General features: G+C 39.8%; 1 protein-coding gene across 1 annotated transcript; it reads right to left on the reverse strand.

Moving 5' to 3' along the window:
* Positions 1-1,324: 1,324 nt before the first annotated feature.
* Positions 1,325-17,558, reverse strand: cahz (carbonic anhydrase). The gene is made up of 7 exons (XM_042497767.2): positions 17,025-17,558; positions 15,601-15,798; positions 12,676-12,794; positions 10,606-10,698; positions 10,340-10,402; positions 10,040-10,195; positions 1,325-4,078 (listed from the first exon to the last, which is right to left on the reverse strand). Exons 1-7 carry the CDS (start codon positions 17,056-17,058, stop codon positions 3,959-3,961), a joined length of 783 nt encoding a protein of 260 aa, XP_042353701.1. The 5' UTR covers positions 17,059-17,558; the 3' UTR covers positions 1,325-3,958.
* Positions 17,559-18,109: the final 551 nt, after the last annotated feature.

An 18,109-nucleotide genomic window follows, 5' to 3' on the forward strand; every position in this document is an offset into this window, starting at 1 on the left:
CTCAGTCTTCTCAGCAGGTGTTGTTGTTGTTGTTATGCGTGTTTAATGAATTTTAATGTTAATGTTCTAATATTACAATTTCAACTTCTTTGGTACAATGGTGTATTTCTCTTGCCTTCAACAACATCCTCTGCTGGTGTCATTACTGTCTGCTGTCTTTGAAATACAGCTGATATGCCATGAAGACTCTACATATTACACTTCATTGTAAATCCTCAACTGCACTTTCTTCACACATGAATCATCATTAAAATCTAATTGAGATCTAAACAGCAAACAGCCTAAATTGTGGACATGGTTGCCATGTCCAGCAGATGCTGCAGTATCACTGTTTTTTCTGTTACTATGTTGCTCATCGTCTCAAGTAACTTCTCTGTATTTCAGATTATTTCCATCTGTACAAGGTGTTTGATGATCTGAGACAGTTCTGAATCTTTGACTGTTGTGTATAAAACATCTTTTGGTGTATTGTCACTTTATACACTGGGAAACATTTATTTTTCATTTTAATGTGTGTGATTGATTTTGTCTCATTTTTTCGTCCGTCTCCTCATCATCCCCCCCTCCATCCATCACTACAGCTGAAACACTGACAGTCTGTCAGAGACTAACAAAGACCAACAGAGACCATCCAGCTAATGGTTTGTGATGATGAGGACATGAACAAAGGAGTGTTGGTAGCGACACCAACAAGCAGCCAAACATTGTTACATAAGGCCATCACACGCCAACACCACTCATCTCCACTCCAAGAGTGTCAGCAGAGTTGATCTATTACAGATATATATATCTTAATTATTGAAAGTCTGCATTGTATAAATTACTATTTGAAATTTAACAAACACAGTAACAAACACTCAACACAGTACCTCATCCACCCTGATTCAAATGTTTTTATCGCCTAAACCTCTGTAACTGTAAGTTAACTACATAACTGTACATTACGGATGTAACATCATTTGTGGGGGGATAATTTGTATGATATCATACAAACTGTTGTGATCAGCCGTTCCATGAAAAAACATTGAATAGCGCCAGAGGAAAAGTCAGAAGATCACCAAAGTCAGTAGGATTCATCCTCTGGAGACCATTTATGTCTGTACAAAATTCCACAGCAATTCATTCAATGGTGAGATAATTCATGTGGACAAAAGTGGCATACCAATACACAGCCCAACATTACTATGTACACTGCTAGCACAGCTACCAGTAAAATATCTGTAGATAACCAAACCCTTTTGAGTCATCCTGTGATTTGAATTCACAATTAAGGCTTATATGTGTTTAGGAGATGTAAGAAAGAAAAACAGTTTGAGACATCTGGTAAATTCTGAGTTTTTATTGATAAAATTCCTTTCCATAATGACATGACAGATTCACAAAAACAGTATTTTTGCATCTGTAATGTGACAGCAGTTTTAAGTGACACACTTTAAAGGGTTACAGCTGTTTCATTATAGCCTCACTCTGAAAACTGATTGTTTTTTGACACTGGTATAAAAGCTAAAAAGTAACATTGCACTGGTCTCTTATGAATATCGGCCATTGATCTCTGTGACTTACGATATTGCTGACAAACTGTAGGAATTTAATGAAAAAATCTCTGACCTATGTTGATGCTATAACTTGTGTTAATGTTAAGTCATAAGTCAGTTCTTTATCTCCCTCCAAGTCTTAAAGGCAATGTTTAATGCACTGTGGTGATAGGTAGTTCAGTTGTTTTTTATAAAGTAGAAAATAGAGTAACACTTGTACTGCCACTGATAAATTAAGATGAGCAATGACCACAATAATGCAGATGTCTCAGTGATATTCTGACCCCCATTAATCTAGAATGTATGGAAGTCCTACACATTCAAAACAACTCACAAATTTCATTTAACTCGCATCTGTGTGGACACGGCTTTACACTGTACCATCTGTCGATACGTGGTAGGACTGTCTTTCACAACATACCAGAACATTCCATAGCGTTACCATCATGAGGTGATCATTCAGTCTAAAAAGCTACATGTACACAAGTGTCAATCACTTGGTCCCAAACTGACACAATGAGGCATCAATAAAAACATAAGCTTTAACAATCTGAGCCACTGTCTGCGGCACAATTCACAACACAATGAAATGCATAGAAAGAAGATTTAGGAAGTTGATGAAGGCTTTCATTTTCAAGAAAGGCAAATATATATTTTAAAAAAGTGTGGAGGGATTATTATTTTTGATAAATATCCCTGCATGTTATTTAGACCTAAATACACTAGATAGCCCAGGATTGCTTTTGCCTGTAACTATAGTATATAGCTCACATCTTCCCATAATATACAGCTGCCTATGTCATCTGTATTTATTTATTTTTTAACTTAAAAGCATTCATGCTAACAAAAAGTATACTGCTGTGGATGGAATTATTATATTTATACACATTTTCTATAATAATACACAAAAAACTACTTTTCAGTAGGTTTTGCCTATGAGAAGGCTCACTGTCTTGGCACACCAATAGACACTTTCAATAAGAATAAAGCAAATATTAGTTTAGGGATGCAAAAAAAAGTGTATGTATTGCATAAAATGTTACAAACAAAATGAGGAGCTCAGGGGCTAGAATCCATTTCCCATTGTTATTATTGTGACCATTTCAGTATTATTAGTCCCTTGGTACCTGTTAGCTAATATATTCTAAATTTCTTGGGCTACCTGTGTCTGTACCAAGTCAGTGTTTGACCAAGTGGAAAACATGTGTATAATGTTAATGCGTGCACAATCTATGACCCCATTTACACTTGGCATGCATCTGTCTCTCAAAGACACATATGTAATCTTTACTTCCCCTATAGTTTGTCTGTAAGCAGTCTGTAGAGATAGCGCTCTCTGTCTGATTTTCTTAATAGCCATGGTCTGTTTTCTTTGTTCTTGTGATAATAGTAGATGAAATTACACTAAAATAACACAAAGATTAGCTGTTTTCTGTCTCATGAAAGTAATCAGAAAAATAGCTCCTATCAGAGCACTGAGCTAAGGAACAACATGACTTGGAGCTGTGAAAACTACCTTACATTTTTTTGTTTTGCCTAGTTTTCATAAATACTATTATACTATACTATTCATTAACATGCTTGTGCTCACTTATGGATACCATTTAGCTTATGCTAGCTAAACCAGTTCTTGTTGTAACTAAAGCAAGCCCCTAGGTCTTTGATGCCAATTTGACATAGTGGCCAAATCATGTAACTATGTGATGCCAGTGGGCCCAAAAAGATTTTTCCCTTAGAGTAACATGGGGAGCGTCACAACTCCTGCAAAATGACTCATTTTATGTTTGAGATTTGATCCAGTTAGTTTGATAACATTGCCAAAATCTAGAAGAGCCAAATGATAAAATCATTTTAACCCCATTCAAGTTAGTGGAGGGCTAAAGTGGAAGTTAGCCGCTCGGCTCCAGCACAATTGTTCTACGGCCTCAACGATGTGGAGGACACGGGTAATGGTACAGGTATCTAGAAGCGGAACCTTTTTGCTTTACACACCACTGAAATCTGGAATGGACAGGGCAGAGCCTCCATTGCTGTCTTCAGTTCTCTTTATACATCAGTGAACTAACAATGCACTAAACAAACATAGAATTCATTCTTCTTCTAACGTTACTGGCAGTTACCAAACAACTTTAGTTGTACCATCGTCCTAAAACGTATTGTAATCTGCTGGAAATTAGATCCTTGAACTAACAAGTGTAAATGGGGTCAATGTGCTAATGTGTAAATCCCAAAGCTCTTTTCTTTTGCTCAAGATACATCCAGGTAGTCTACATCATATGGTATTCTAATTTTCAAGTTGATTTCAAAAGGGCTAATATAAGCTAAGTAAAGACTGCATGTGGAGAAAAATAGGAGTAAGAAGGTTCAGTAAGGGAAAGAAGGATAAGCAAGAGGGCAAAGAAGCTATGAAGATGGCGCAGGGTTTATTTGAAGGAAGCGCGGACCTGACGGCTCTTCAGAGGCTGAGGAGGTCGGAAGTTGTCCGCCATGCAGCATGGGACTTCTCCCTCTCCTGTGAAGAGGAGGCCACGGAATCTGGCCATCTAATGAGAAAGACAAGGAAAAAGAGAGAAAGATGATTAAGTAGCGTCATCATCGAGAGTGCAATAGACTTACCAAAAGACAAGGGTCAGGATGAAGTTGTTGATGTTAAAGTATGAATCACTGAACCCATGTCCTGGGCTGTGCTCTGTGCTTCACTCAGATACAGCTCTTGTAATGATCTTTGACAGCATGATGGATCTACCTACATCATCTGCACCTGGCAACGTTGTTGCTCTGCTGCCTTGTCTTGGGCTATACCCTTACAGGCTGTTCACACATATAGACTCAAAGCTTAAGCAAATAGGATGATTATCATTGTGACTTTGGATGATTATCATTGTGACAATGCAAGTCTGCACCACGTGGTGAGCTACGGAGGTTTAGAAGTTGTCCGGCAGCATTAACAGAGAAAAAAGAAGAAAACTCAACTTAACACAAGTATCCTCTGATGCCAAGCGAGCAACAACCAGGTAAAGGTCAATTGCATTAATGTAATGCTGGCAGAAACAGAAGATGGGAGTTGATTATGGTTCCAACAGGAGGACAATGCGGATCATTCCACTGTCTATTTCAGTTTCTATTCTGTACTCAGGAAACAAAGGGTGCAACGGGAAATGAACTATGTTGTACATAGTACAAGTTTTTCAACTACTTTCTAGTCCGAGCAGACTGTAAATTGCTTGCTCAATGTGTCACGACTGGCCCTTGGTGACTCCTGTGTCTGTGTGAGTGTGATTTTTGTCTGTGCTCCTTCACTCTACACACCTGGTGGCACTCATCAATCTATACACCTGCCTGCAATCAAGCCAGCAACCAACAAGAGAGCCAGTTCGACAATAATTCCCTGCTGGATTGTTGCTTAACTTTGCTAAGACCTGTTTGGTGATCTCTGCTATGATTCCCTGCAAGCCAACCTGACCACACCTTCAGCCAAAGAAACCCTTTAGGAATACAGATCAGCCCTTAGCCAGAAATCTTGTCAATCATTCACCTGCCCAGTTCAGTTATCGTAATAAAAGAACTAGTTTTGTCTGTATGCTTTTGGGCAATTAGTCCCACCAAGACACCTGTTTTTTCTCAATGCACAAAGTAGCAAACAGACCATCTGAAAGTGCCATGGCGATAGACACATCATGTGGACAGTAAAAATGGAGGCTAGGTTAATGGACCTGTGGAAGCAGCATACATGACATTTTCTTCTCCTCCTTTCATAACCAATATGAACGAAAGGAACATTGGCAATAATGCATTATTGTACCTCCACTTGCAAAAACAAAATCTACCCTCCTTGGAGCTCTCACACAAATCTTTATTGACTGTCAATATCCAGGACAGTTGGCAGGGGCCAAATGAGTCTTTTTGTTGTCTATTTTAAATGTGCAGTGTGAGTTCTCTGTTTGTGGCTTGACAATCGGACTGTCCAGTGTGAGCACATGACATTACATCAAAGTTGATTCTGTCGCACAATAGGAGTTGGAATTAAACAGCAACATTTCTAAAATCGGTGCAGTGAATGTCCAGACTAAGAGGCACAACCCTACGATCAGCCAGTGTTCTGCTTTTTCTCATACATACTTCATATCACTTTGAAATATAATAGGCTATGCCAACACCCAAAAAATTTGTTTGGATGCTTCAGATTTCCAACGCTTACCATTCAATCAGAAGCAAATGTTTTCTGCGGCAAAGACATTTCTCGATTCTGCGGCAAGGATACAGTGTGTGTGTTGCATAGGAACCAGAATGATGACACATCCCCATGTATCCTCAGTTGGCCAAATCAACATGCACTTTAATTAATGCAGGAGATAACAGGCCTGCAATACAGTGTTCACTCAGCTACTGCACAGTCCCTGTGACTGAAGGAAACAACACCTGCATCATGCTAAATTAGACAAAAAGCAGAATGCATCGCCGTCAGCTGTGTTACTTTTTCAACAATAGGCGGGTTTCCATTAACCCTCAAACTGCGCAAACTGATTATATGTGAATATAAAAGGAAATGGAAACAAATACATTTTTGAGAAAAAACAACTCATCTTTAGTGCAAAAAAAGTTTTAAAGCTTGCATGCAGTGGTATTTCAGGCCATTCAAAAAAGCTGCATTTAGCAAAACTGCAAAGGAAACACTATTTGTCTTTTCTAGGTCAAATGATGCTATGGCTATGTGCTTGTTGGTAGGAACTGGATCCCTCGGGCATGATGCAGCAGGCACTCTTCAAAAGATGAGCAGATCATCCGGATTTGAATCCACAATTCCTCTGTGAAATTGTGGACTATCACCTGCCAGAAATCCCTCATACGTGGCCACTCCCATGTATAAGGGGCTTGTCTTTCCATCATTGGTCGAATAACATGCCTACATCACCTTTGATTGGAAATAATGTGGTGGCTGCAATAGAAATAAACTTGCTAATGATTTTAACATCCATCACCATGCTTCTTGGATTGTTATTAAGAAGAGAAGTCAAATAGGTTTGCTTAATGGAAACACAGTCATCTCACAATTGTGTTTTATTGACATTTTGAAAATAACGCTTTAGTTTTGCACAAATCTCTTATGGAAACCTGCCTACTGTTTTCAACACAGTGTTCTGCAGGGCAGCCACCTCACACCATCCTGCTGTAGGGGTTATCTCCAGTAGAGGGTATACGTTCATGGGTTATTCTCACCTCTTTTTCTGTCCATTTTACAGAATACTGTAAAATATACAGAATACAGAATACTGTATTCCAAAAGGCCACTGGGATGTGTAGGAGAGTATACACACTTCCTCCTTGGCAACATAACCATCTATCTAGTAGTACACTCACCTTATCAACTACCACTACAATACTGGTTATCTCCTATGTGCACATGGTGATGTAATACACAGCCATGCAGACACTGACACATAGTAGTGTAAAGATGTATACCGACGGTGTTGAATAATTGAAACAGCTTTCATTTCTCTCTGCAGTACAAGATATCTCTGAACACTGACCTACTGGAACCAAGTGTAGTGAGTGTAAAAGCCCTGGCTGTGTATATGTGTGTGTGTGTGTGTGTGTGTGTGTGTGTGTGTGTGTGTGTGTGTGTGTGTGTGTAAAAGGACTGAAGCAGCAGTGTGGTATAAACAACAGCTCCTCTGGGAGACATTTAGCCATTAGCTAGCAGGTGAGCTAGATTCCCTTAGCAGGCCGACTCAGCAATGCCTGCACTTTTTTGTCACAACACAGTATTTGTTGCACTGTACAGTGCAACAGGGTGGTGTATTCATCTATGGGGGGAAATATTTCTCTATGCGAGAACATGTCATAGTTGTACATCTATTATTATTCAATGAGGTACAACTAAGCATTAAACCTTTAGAGAAGCATGGCTTTATGTCACATGATGGTGCAGGGTGGTAATGTTCATTATGCGAAGAGATAAACCGCAAATTGGCCAGCAGAGATACAGACAGTTAGTGTAATCTAAGTGAAACACAAGGCACTCAAGGGTCAGACCCGCCCTGCTCCAAAGAACGATATGACCTCTAATGCTCTTGACCTTGACAGTATTTAGACCAACAGTCTGGCCTCTTAAACCAAGCACAATGATGAGATAATTATTAAATTAAAGTTTAAAGTGTGCATGAGGCTTTTTAAAAATACAATAAAAAATGGACTTTTGAAGAAACAGAAAGCCATCTTGATTCTGCAGGAAGTGACTGGCTGCTTCTTTTGATTCCTCAAACTCCCTGAGGATCAGCACTTCACACCTTTTATTTTCTCATTTGAAGTTGAACACTTAGAGCTTCCACGGGAGAATTCGGCAGCAGTCTCTGCAGACTTCATGATTGAAAAGCTGTGCTGAAGCAGCATGTCAAGCCCACATACCAGCGGGTGGGCTGCCAAGAAAAATGTCTGTATTTAGGACAACCACAAATACACACAGGCTACTGAGTGCACGTTCACACACATAGACACATGCTCTGAAACACTCAGAACCACATGACCTTTCCAGCTATATTTAATTCATATCTAGTGTGTAATCCAGCTGTGGCTTCACTTCAGTTGTTTCAAGTTCAATACAGCATATATTTGTTACTTTATCCTGTTATTCAGTGCAGAACAACCTTCCTGCCTTAAAACAGTCACAGCTTGAACAAATGAAACGTGGCCTCAACTAATGCAAGGGCTCCCTTTCTTATATCACATTTAAAATGTGCTGTTATAGCCTTTGGTGACTTGGGTCCAAGAGGTTGTCATGTTACATTTGAAAATTAATTAACTGCATCAGACGCCCTGTTTTCAATTCCTGTTGCTCACATTGAAAGTTCCGCAATAGACAAGTTTGAAATGAGGAATTCCTTCAAGTTTCACAACAAAAACCTAAATATGTTGGGCTGCTGGCTGGAGGGAGATTGCTACAGACTTGAACCTGTCTTGCAAGTATTGTGTGGGACTCACAGCAGAGCAAGTTTGTTTTACAAGTGCTTTGATATAGTATGGTCGCTACAACAATGATAGTGGTACCTGCAACAGTATTTTTTTAAATATGGATAATAAGGAAGTAAGGGCTTACCCATCTTAACAGTGCCCGCTCTGAGATCACAGCTGATAGGTGAGTGGTTTGTTTACATGTCACGCATGCTACCAACAAAACAGTAAAGTAATGAACTGTATAAGCGACATACCGCTCTGAGTTAATGCATGTTAGTTGTAGCAGTGAATGGACAGATACACTGGCAGTATTGTTTGTCCCTGGGACGTCTGTCCAGCTGAGCAGCTGTTTTCATCAGCTGGGCTATCTTTGACTACAGTGGACAAAACATCACTTCATCATGTTAACCGGTTCTGTACATTATTTCATAAAATCAGTCAGAGTGAAGTCCATTGTGGGGAGTTACAGGTTATTTACTAATTTGTGTATTTTTATTTTTGGATAGCGAGGTTTCTTGCTTATTTCTATAATTTCAACATGGATTTGTTGCTTACGAAGTAAAATTACAGGGACAGATTATGATCTGTCCACTGGTCCACTGCCTCACTGCTTACCAGAGGAAAATTATTCTGAGGGTCAGGAGCTTAAATATATTTTAATCATTTTGTTTCAGATTTTACTCTGGCTTCCTCTTTAAGTTTCCTTCAACACAATACATTATTATCTCAATTAAATGCACAGAAAGAAATGTATATATGAAACAAAAAAGGTAATTTATCATTTTGGCTTTTACAAAATATGTTTGGCCAGTGGATTTTTTAAATTTATCATCCGAGCCTGTTCTCAATCCAAACTTGTCACATAGCACTATCCTGTCAGTGTTTTTGGCGTACAAGCGTGACCGCAAAAGCCACCTTCCACCTTCAACCAAACAACAGACATTTGTGCAAGAGTCTGAAGTTCGCTTCCTGTGTAGATGTGTGTGTGGGGGGTTTTCTCTACATCTTCCCGTTTGCCTCTCTCCCCTAAACCTAACCATCTGTGACTTTGTTGCCTAATCCCAACCATTGTGTCAGTCCTTGCTGATGTGTTATCATTAGGGCCATTCTACTATGTGCATTCTATGACATCAAGGCAACAGGTGGCATCAAACCATGTGCATTTGTGGACACCACAGTGACGGCATCCCGGAGCGTAAACAGCTGACGCAGAAGGATACCTAAAATGACATGTAGATGTGGAAGGTCCTGGCAGAGCGGCACCACGTGACGAGTTTGGAGTTAGAATGTGCTGATCAGCCACCTCACTCATAGAGTGGGAAAAAAACTGTGTTGCAGAACCAAAACAATACACAAAGAGAAGGACTGCACATCCACGCATAATATACACGAAATTAATGGTTCAATCAACTCTGTGTTTGAACATTTTGAACTGTGCTCCTAATTTTTGTCATGTAGGAGCATATGTACAATTAGGGGGAAAAAAAGTTACCGTGGAGCCCTGATTTTGATTTTGTGTAGGTGAAGCGGGTATGTCAAGCAAGTATAAGTACCTGTGCAGGGCTGACACAGATTGGCTCCTTGAGGACGATCCAGGTGACACTCTCCAACAGGGGAGGTGTGGTCAGAGAGCCATCGTAGGTCCAGTAATCCAGAGAAGGAGGGAGGAGAGTCTTTGCATCAAAGTTACTGAAGGCGCTCTGCTTTCCCTGCAGGTGTTGAGGAAGGAGGGATGAAAAAGAGGCAGTGAGGAAGGAAAGAGAGTGTGAGTCATATTTCTGTTCACTGAATGTATGAGCACATCTGTCTTGGGCAAAGCAGTGTTTTGGGAGTTCTGGAATCACTATATTTACCTTGGTCTGGATAGCATCCAAGGCATCCAGAACTTTCTGAAGTCTGGGATTGGCAGCACCAATCTGAAACACAACATACACACACACACACACACACACACACACACACACACACACACACACACACACACACAAAGTTAGTTTCAGAATACTCGGATACAGTCTTTATTGTTTGGCTGTCCTCTTAGCCTTCCACAGTCCCTTGCAGGGCATGACTATGTAGCATAGTCACAGATGGATGGCTCGATGAATCACTGTTGACTCACCTTGAGAAAGACCCCAACCACAGCGAGTCCGTCAGGCTGGCTGGCTGCCTCTTTAAAGCTCGGGTATTTGGTGTTCCAGTGCACCAGGTGAAGCTAACAAGAAAAAGAGGCAAAGTTTGACTTTTCAGGCAGAAGCTGCAGACAATGTGTAATCTTGTCCAAAACTCTAATGTCAGCGGTGCAGAGAGAGTTGAGGTGGATGTACTATAGGATATATGGGTATGTTACAGAGGAGGGAGTGTGTATACTTCTTATATATTCAGAAGGCGTTTTGTCTGATAGGTGGCTATACTGTAAACTGAATAAGAAAAAGGTGAGTATACCTTGTAAACTTACGTAAACCCTCCACTACTCCACTGGATAGCTTGTTTTTTTTTTGCAACAATTGATACAGATCTTAAGAGATAGCCAGTTGCAATTGTTTTCAAGCATGCATCGTATTCAGCAAGTCTTTGCACACAATTATGGAAGTCTGTGATAACGCTTAGCTTCATTCTGCCCATTCTTATTTCGAAGTCATCAAATACTGCCACTTTGTCAGTGATTCTGGCGTCAGACATCAACAGCAATCAGATCAGATCAGAAATACTTTATTGATCCCTGAGGGGAAATTGCCTTAAGTTACAGATGCTCCCATTCAAAAGTCTTAAAGGAAGTAGGAAAGCATAGAATATATCGATAAAATTTAAATATAAGAACTAATATAAAATAAATATATCTAAACACTAAAATATAAATATAAATGTACATTTTGTACATTTTAAAGCCACCTTTTTGCGGTGGCATAATGCATAATGCCACCATGCATAGTCAGTTTGTAACACAGTTTTTTGCGGTGTTATGATACGCCACCAGTCGTCTGTACAGCACCTATCACGGCAGTATGATACACAGACAGGCAGAGTCAGTTCGAAATGCAGCTGGATGGATTTTTTTGTGGTGCCGCCAGTCATCCAGATGTCACCTGTTGCAGCCAAAAGTTATGGGGCTGGATGCCATCAGGTTGAAACACTGCCAGTAACTACATAATATAAGGAGCTGCAAGGTCCCTAAAGGGCAGGCAGAAGAGGTGAAGGATGGGTCCAACAAACTCTGGACTTTCAACCAGGAGGTTGCTTCTAGTCTGAATGTGGAGGCAAACCATTATGTTTGTTTCTGAACCTAATCATGTGTATCCATACCTGAACCTAACAAATAATCATGTGATATTGTTGACGTCCTGGCATTGGTTGCCATTTGCTTTTGATGACTTAACCTAACAATGTGCTGTTGTTGACATGCCGACAGGCATCCTGGAATGTCAACAGCAGATACAGCAGGGTATTTAAAGCGAAATATGTAAACATTGAAGTCCACTGATGGGGCAGCAAAACGTGATGACTTGGAATGAGAACGTGTTGAATTTATCTGATAGATTTCTTGCTCCTCCGCGTTGAGAAGAGCCAGATGAGGTGGCTCCGGCATCTAATTAGGATGCCTCCAGGACGCCTCCCTGGTGAGGTGTTCAGGGCACGTCCCACCGGCAGGAGGCCCCGGGGAAGACCCAGGACACGCTGGAGAGACAACGTCTCCCAGCTGGCCTCAGAACACCTCGGGGTCCCCCGGGAAGAGCTGGATGAAGTGGCCGGGGAGAGGGAAGTCTGGGTTTCCCTGCTTAGGCTACTGCCCCCGCAACCCGACCCCGGATAAGCGGAAGAAAATGGATGGATGGAGATTTCTTGATCTTAGTGTCATCATGGCAGGGCCACACTTGGGATTTTACACATTCTGAGTTCAGTTTGTATGTGTTAATCTGTAAATTGTGTGTCCTTCTTGTAATGGTGTTAATGCCGTTACTTTAAAAGCCTCCTCATACTGAGAGGAATGGATTTGTGTTGATGGAATCCAGAATCTTTTATACATTTATAGCCATTTAATTACCTACTATAATTTTTTACCCCAGATATTCCCATAGCTTAACAAAGAAAAGAAAATATCACTATTAATATCACACAACCCAGCAATTTCTTGCATTGAGGCTCTGTTACTGTATGTGGAAGCTGGACGCAGCAGCTCAAGCAGCTTCAGTACCTCACAGGGGAACTTGATGCCGTTGACAGTGTGTTCAGAGCCTCTCTCATCACTGGCTCCCCAGTGGAAATGAAACTGCTTCAAACGGTACGTTCCAGAAATAGGACCTCCAGTCAGGGCTGGTTAGGACAAAATAACACGATCATTAGGGACACACAGAGGAAAAAAATATGATTTAAAGTGATAATCTCAAAAACTCTGATTTCAGCAAATGTCTGTTAAGTCTCTATGTATGCAATGGTGACTGAGCCTGTGGCCCACTGATGAAAGTATTCTATTATTAATACACCTGCATCATTATGAACTGAGTATCGGGGGCATCATTGCCAGAAAAAAATCCTGTATTAAGGGGATACTTCGTTGCTTATGTCCGAAGAATGGTGGTAACGTGTAAATGAACGATGACAAACTTTCCTCCATTTTGCCAGTGTCCACATCTCCCTGCTCATTTGTTTTGTGAAAGCAGCTCAGTCTTGCTTCCAAGACTGGGGACCAGCGCTGGGCTTATTACTGCTCAAAAAAGGTTGTAAGAAGAAGCAGTAGCGGAGTTGGCATAGGTCTACTGTTTAATAAACTTTTAAATAGTAAATGTGATTACAGGGACATGTATTGAAGTATTATAGAAGTAAAAGTATGCATGTAAAAAAAGGTTTCAATAACTTAAGTGACTCAAAATTATTAAAATAATTAAAATTAAAAGCAGCAAGTCCTCATTTGAACAGTATATATGAGAAGCTGGAACCATGAAATGTTTTTTTCACGAAAATTGACTCACAAGATGATAAAAAGTGGTTGTCAGTTTAATTTTTTGAGTTAATTGATTGATTGTTTTAACTGCACTTGTATATTTTATATTTTTGGTTTGTGTGCAAAAATCTTAATTTGTAAATATAATAGTAGTGGAGTAAAATGAAGTGTAGCAGAGTAGATGTGGAAAGTGGTATTAAATTAAAATACTCAAGTAACATAAAAGTTCCTCAGATTTGTACTTAAGTAAAGTACGAGTAAATGTACTCAGTTACATTCCTGCTATGGTCAGCAGAGGGACGCACAGTAACTGAGATTACAGTCATTGGTATCAATGCAGCAAGTATAGTCATATTTTGTATCCCTGAATATTCATAATTAATTTATTTAAATTACTTTTTAATTTAACTTTTTAAAAATATTATTCATGCATCATTTAAACATTCCTCAAATATAATACTTGTTTTTCTTGCACTGGGCAACAATTTGTGAAAATGAGATCTTTTTCTTAAACCGCTCGTAAAATTTTCTCTTACCTAAGAGAAAAGCAGAAATAAGAAAAAAATGGTGAATCCCAAAAACCAATAAGAAGAAATCCTGGATAGCAGCAAAAATAAGAGAAAATTTGTTACTATATAGTTTCTTGCATGAGGCCGTGTGTCTGTCTCTTTATGATGGTTCTTCATAGTAACCTGCAGTTCATGCGAACTTCAGTAGAAAAAATCTGCTGCTGCTGCAGAAAACAGAATTCAGAATTACAATTTGATGTGATAATGAATTCACCCTGATATGTATGTTATGATTTGCACTGGATGCATGTTGTTGTTAAGCAGTGTGCGTGCAGCAGGGCGAGGTGGTACAGATGTCCTGTTGACCTTCAGATACTGAACGCGTGCTGACATCATTGCACGCTCTTATCTGCCACACCACAGCAGGGGTGGAGGCACAAACAAGACAGACCGATAAAGTTCACTCATACTGGCAAAACTGTGTTTGAACCCATAACCTCATATATTACATGATATTTAATATACATAAATGAAGTTTGGAATCTCCTGCCACAAAGGCTTCGCTGGGTGCAGTCAGATGTCTGAGAGGACTATTCTGTATTTCTGAAAGTTATTTGATGCTTTTAGGCTATAAAGAGGGCTCTTTAAAAACAGATGTATTTTTGTATGCAGGGTTTGTTTTGTATGTGGACAACAAAACAAAGAACAGAAGAAAACACCCATCACTGGTAAATTAACCAAAAGCTTACGCTGAAAACACACCATCAGTGAGAAGTGTAACTCGCAGCAATAACCATTCACACTCACATTCACACCGATGGACAATTTAGGGTCCCCATTTAACTTGCATGTCTTTGAATTTTCAGAGGATGTCGGAGAACCTGGAGAAAACAGGCACAAAGAGAACGTGCAAACTCCACACAGAAGGGCCCCATGCAGCCGGCTGGTGGGTTCGAACACTAAATCCTCCGGGTGTGGGCCCTCAGTGTTGACCACTGTAGCAAAACTACTCAAAATGTAAATAATACATTTGTTTTTTTAATTAAATCGTTTTATGTTGAAATAGCCAAGAAAATTATCAATATTTTTAAACTTTTAATCTGTAAATATATACTGTATATATCCAGGGTGGGAAAAAAATTGATACAACAAAGTATTGCAATATTTTAGGGAGGCAATATTGTATTGTTACAGTGATGTCATGTATCTATTTTTAATATATAAATTAATATATCACAAACACAAATTGACCTTTTTTAAGTCACTAGAATAATCAGTTACTTTTTCAGTGCACTGGATATACTGTATATGTTGCTGCAATAAAAACAGACTCAAAACTTTATCCTCGTACATTTTTGGGGGGACATAATTTACAGTTGCAAAAAGGCAATTAATTGCAACATATCACAAAATATGTTACTGCAATGCTCAGCATATCACAAAAAAAAATAAAATCTCAATGTTGTATTATGACCTAAGTATTGTGATTATATTGTACTGTGGAGCCTCTGGTGATTCCTACCCCTTGTGTATATACATGTATTTGTTGCTACAGTCATGCAAAACATGTGAAAAAGAACAACTGCAATTACAATGTCAATATGCAAATGAATACAGGATTATAGTGTTTTTTGTGGCTCTGTGTCGTAATGCCGTGAGCTGTGCTTACTGGAACTGTCTGTGTCGTCCACAAAGTCCACCTGGAAGGAGTGTCCGTTGTTGAGGATGCCGTTGGCATCGGAGGGGTCATACTTGAGTTTCAGAGCCTTCAGAGAGGGGTCAAACTGGGCCTCCTTGGGGACGATGTTGATGGGAGACTGCCTGGGCCCGTTAGCGACAGGATAATCTTCTCCCCATTTGTCAGGTCCTACAAATACATGTGTGAAACAAATGTTAAATATTAATGTTTAATAAGTATATAACACTGTGTTTTTTCCTGTTTGATGATGTTCTGTGTGTGGAACCCTTTCACATCAAGACACTATTGCTTGTTCAGGCAGAAAGAAGTATTCAGGTCCGTCACATTACATCACAAACAAAAAAAAGGCCTCTACTTTAAAAAAAAAAAAAAAACTACTCTGGGTTGCTCAGAAACACTGAAGTATTCAGACCATTTACTTTTATTAAAGTACCAACACAGCAATGCAAAAATAGCCTACTCACTAAAAGTAAAGTACAGAAAATATGTTTTCATTTTGTTTTGTATTATGATTAATGCTCAACATGAACCTGCTGAAAATCAGTTTTTAACTGAGCCAGGCCAGTTTCAACTGTTACACACCTTACGCTTTTAATTCATTTTCTATATAAGTAAAATGAAATAAATATCAGAAAAATGTAATGTATTAAAACTATCAAAAACTATCTCAGCATGTTAATACTTTAATATTATTACTATTACATTTCTGTGTAAATAGTATTATTTTTAACTCTTAAAAGTCTGTGCAAATTTGTTGGATTTCTGATGAAAAAACATGGTTAGTGAGATTTCTTTCTAAAACATTGAGGAAAGGCAATGATTGGCAAGAAATGTCCCACAAACCACAATAAACTAAACAGTGACAAAGAAAATGACCTGAAAATGAGTTGACAGCTATTGCAAAATGATCACAAAAAAACTATTAAACTACTGGAAAAATGTCCAGAAAACTAGATTTCAGTTTAAAATAACTATATGTCTAAATTTTACAGAAAAAATATACATATTATATACTATATTTTTTTAATTGTCCACATTTTTTCCTTGTGCCATTTTCTTGTTAGTTTTCGTTTTCTATTTCACTTTTCTATCTCTTCTTCTTTCTTTTTTTTGCTGATTTGAGGGTAATTTCCATGTAATTTTTTCCCCACAAATTTGCTCATTGCCTTCTCCACATTTTTGAAAGAAATCGAAGAGTTAGAATGGAATAGTTGAGTGTCAAAGCTGAAGTTGCATTTGAGCAGACTGCTGTGCTGATGTCAGTATATCAGTGATGACAGTGTTACTGATGAATTTCATGTTAGAGACGACAGAGTGAGCGCAGAGAGTGGCAGCATGTCCTCAACCTGTTAACCTGAACATCCAGCAGCTGCTGCGTGCTGTCAGAGCCTCACCGTTTGTTGGTCCGTATCCCCATCCGTGAGACATGGCTGCTCCTGCTCACTGCTGTCCTGACAACACAAAAAATATGTAAATCCAAAAGCAGAGAGGAGGATGATGATCTGCTGACAGAAACCCGCTGACAGGCTGTTGCTGCTGCTGCTGCTGCGGGCTTTATATCGCCTCCCCCGGTCCTCACACCGGGCGGTGGGTTTGGCTTGACGGTCCTGAAGCGGGCCGGTCAATCAGGAGGACGGAGCAGCCATGCAGACATGCGATGGTGGCGCCCTTCACTCCTGCAGCTCTCCTCCTCCTCCTCCTCTCCTCTGCTCCTCTTATTCGGGAATATTCAGAGGCAAGCTGCGATGCTGTTTCTCCCTGAGTGTGTCCGCTCGCAGCCCAGATGGATTAATCCCTGCTGCGCACACATCATCCACACACACGCATCACATCCATCCTCACAGCCCGCGCTACTCTCAGCTGCTCCGGGATCAGGGTTTAAAGCAGCAGATCCTGCGGATTTTAGCGCAATATCCTGAAGTCGACATTTTCTTTCACCTCCTCTCAGCCTGCTTTGATCTGCGTTATCCGGCTCCTGCTGCTGCTGGTTCAGGAAGGCTGCATACAGCGTGGGATGTGCACGCCTAAGGCTCTCTGCAGGGCCGGACACAGCCTTTTTGGGGACTGAAACAGATCCCTCCACCCCTCCACCACCACTCAGTCAGTGCTGTTGCTGCATACATGTGATGTCTGAGGGATATATTTAATCTAGGTCACTCTACATGGAGCAGTTAACATTAATACCATATTACACACAAATACTAAAATTTGCAGCTACTAAAAGTAAATGATACTTGCCAGGAACAAAGTAATGAATTATATATTTTTTTACCATCAAATGTTTACATTGTTTCTATGCTTTCAGTCATTTCTGCTGCCCTGAAACGTCACGCGAAAGTCAAATTTGGCAACTCAGATGTCATTAAAATTTCTCAATTTCCCACTCATAATTACGATTTTGCAGGGCCACTAAAGTGCTCCTAACTCATAAATACGATATTTCCGAGGAGCACATGAAGGCACGGTGTTTCACTGATTA

This window comes from Plectropomus leopardus, chromosome 12 (genome assembly GCF_026936395.1).
Source record: "Plectropomus leopardus strain MGB_pleo_1.0 chromosome 12, ASM2693639v1, whole genome shotgun sequence".
Lineage (NCBI taxonomy): Eukaryota > Metazoa > Chordata > Actinopteri > Perciformes > Serranidae > Plectropomus > Plectropomus leopardus.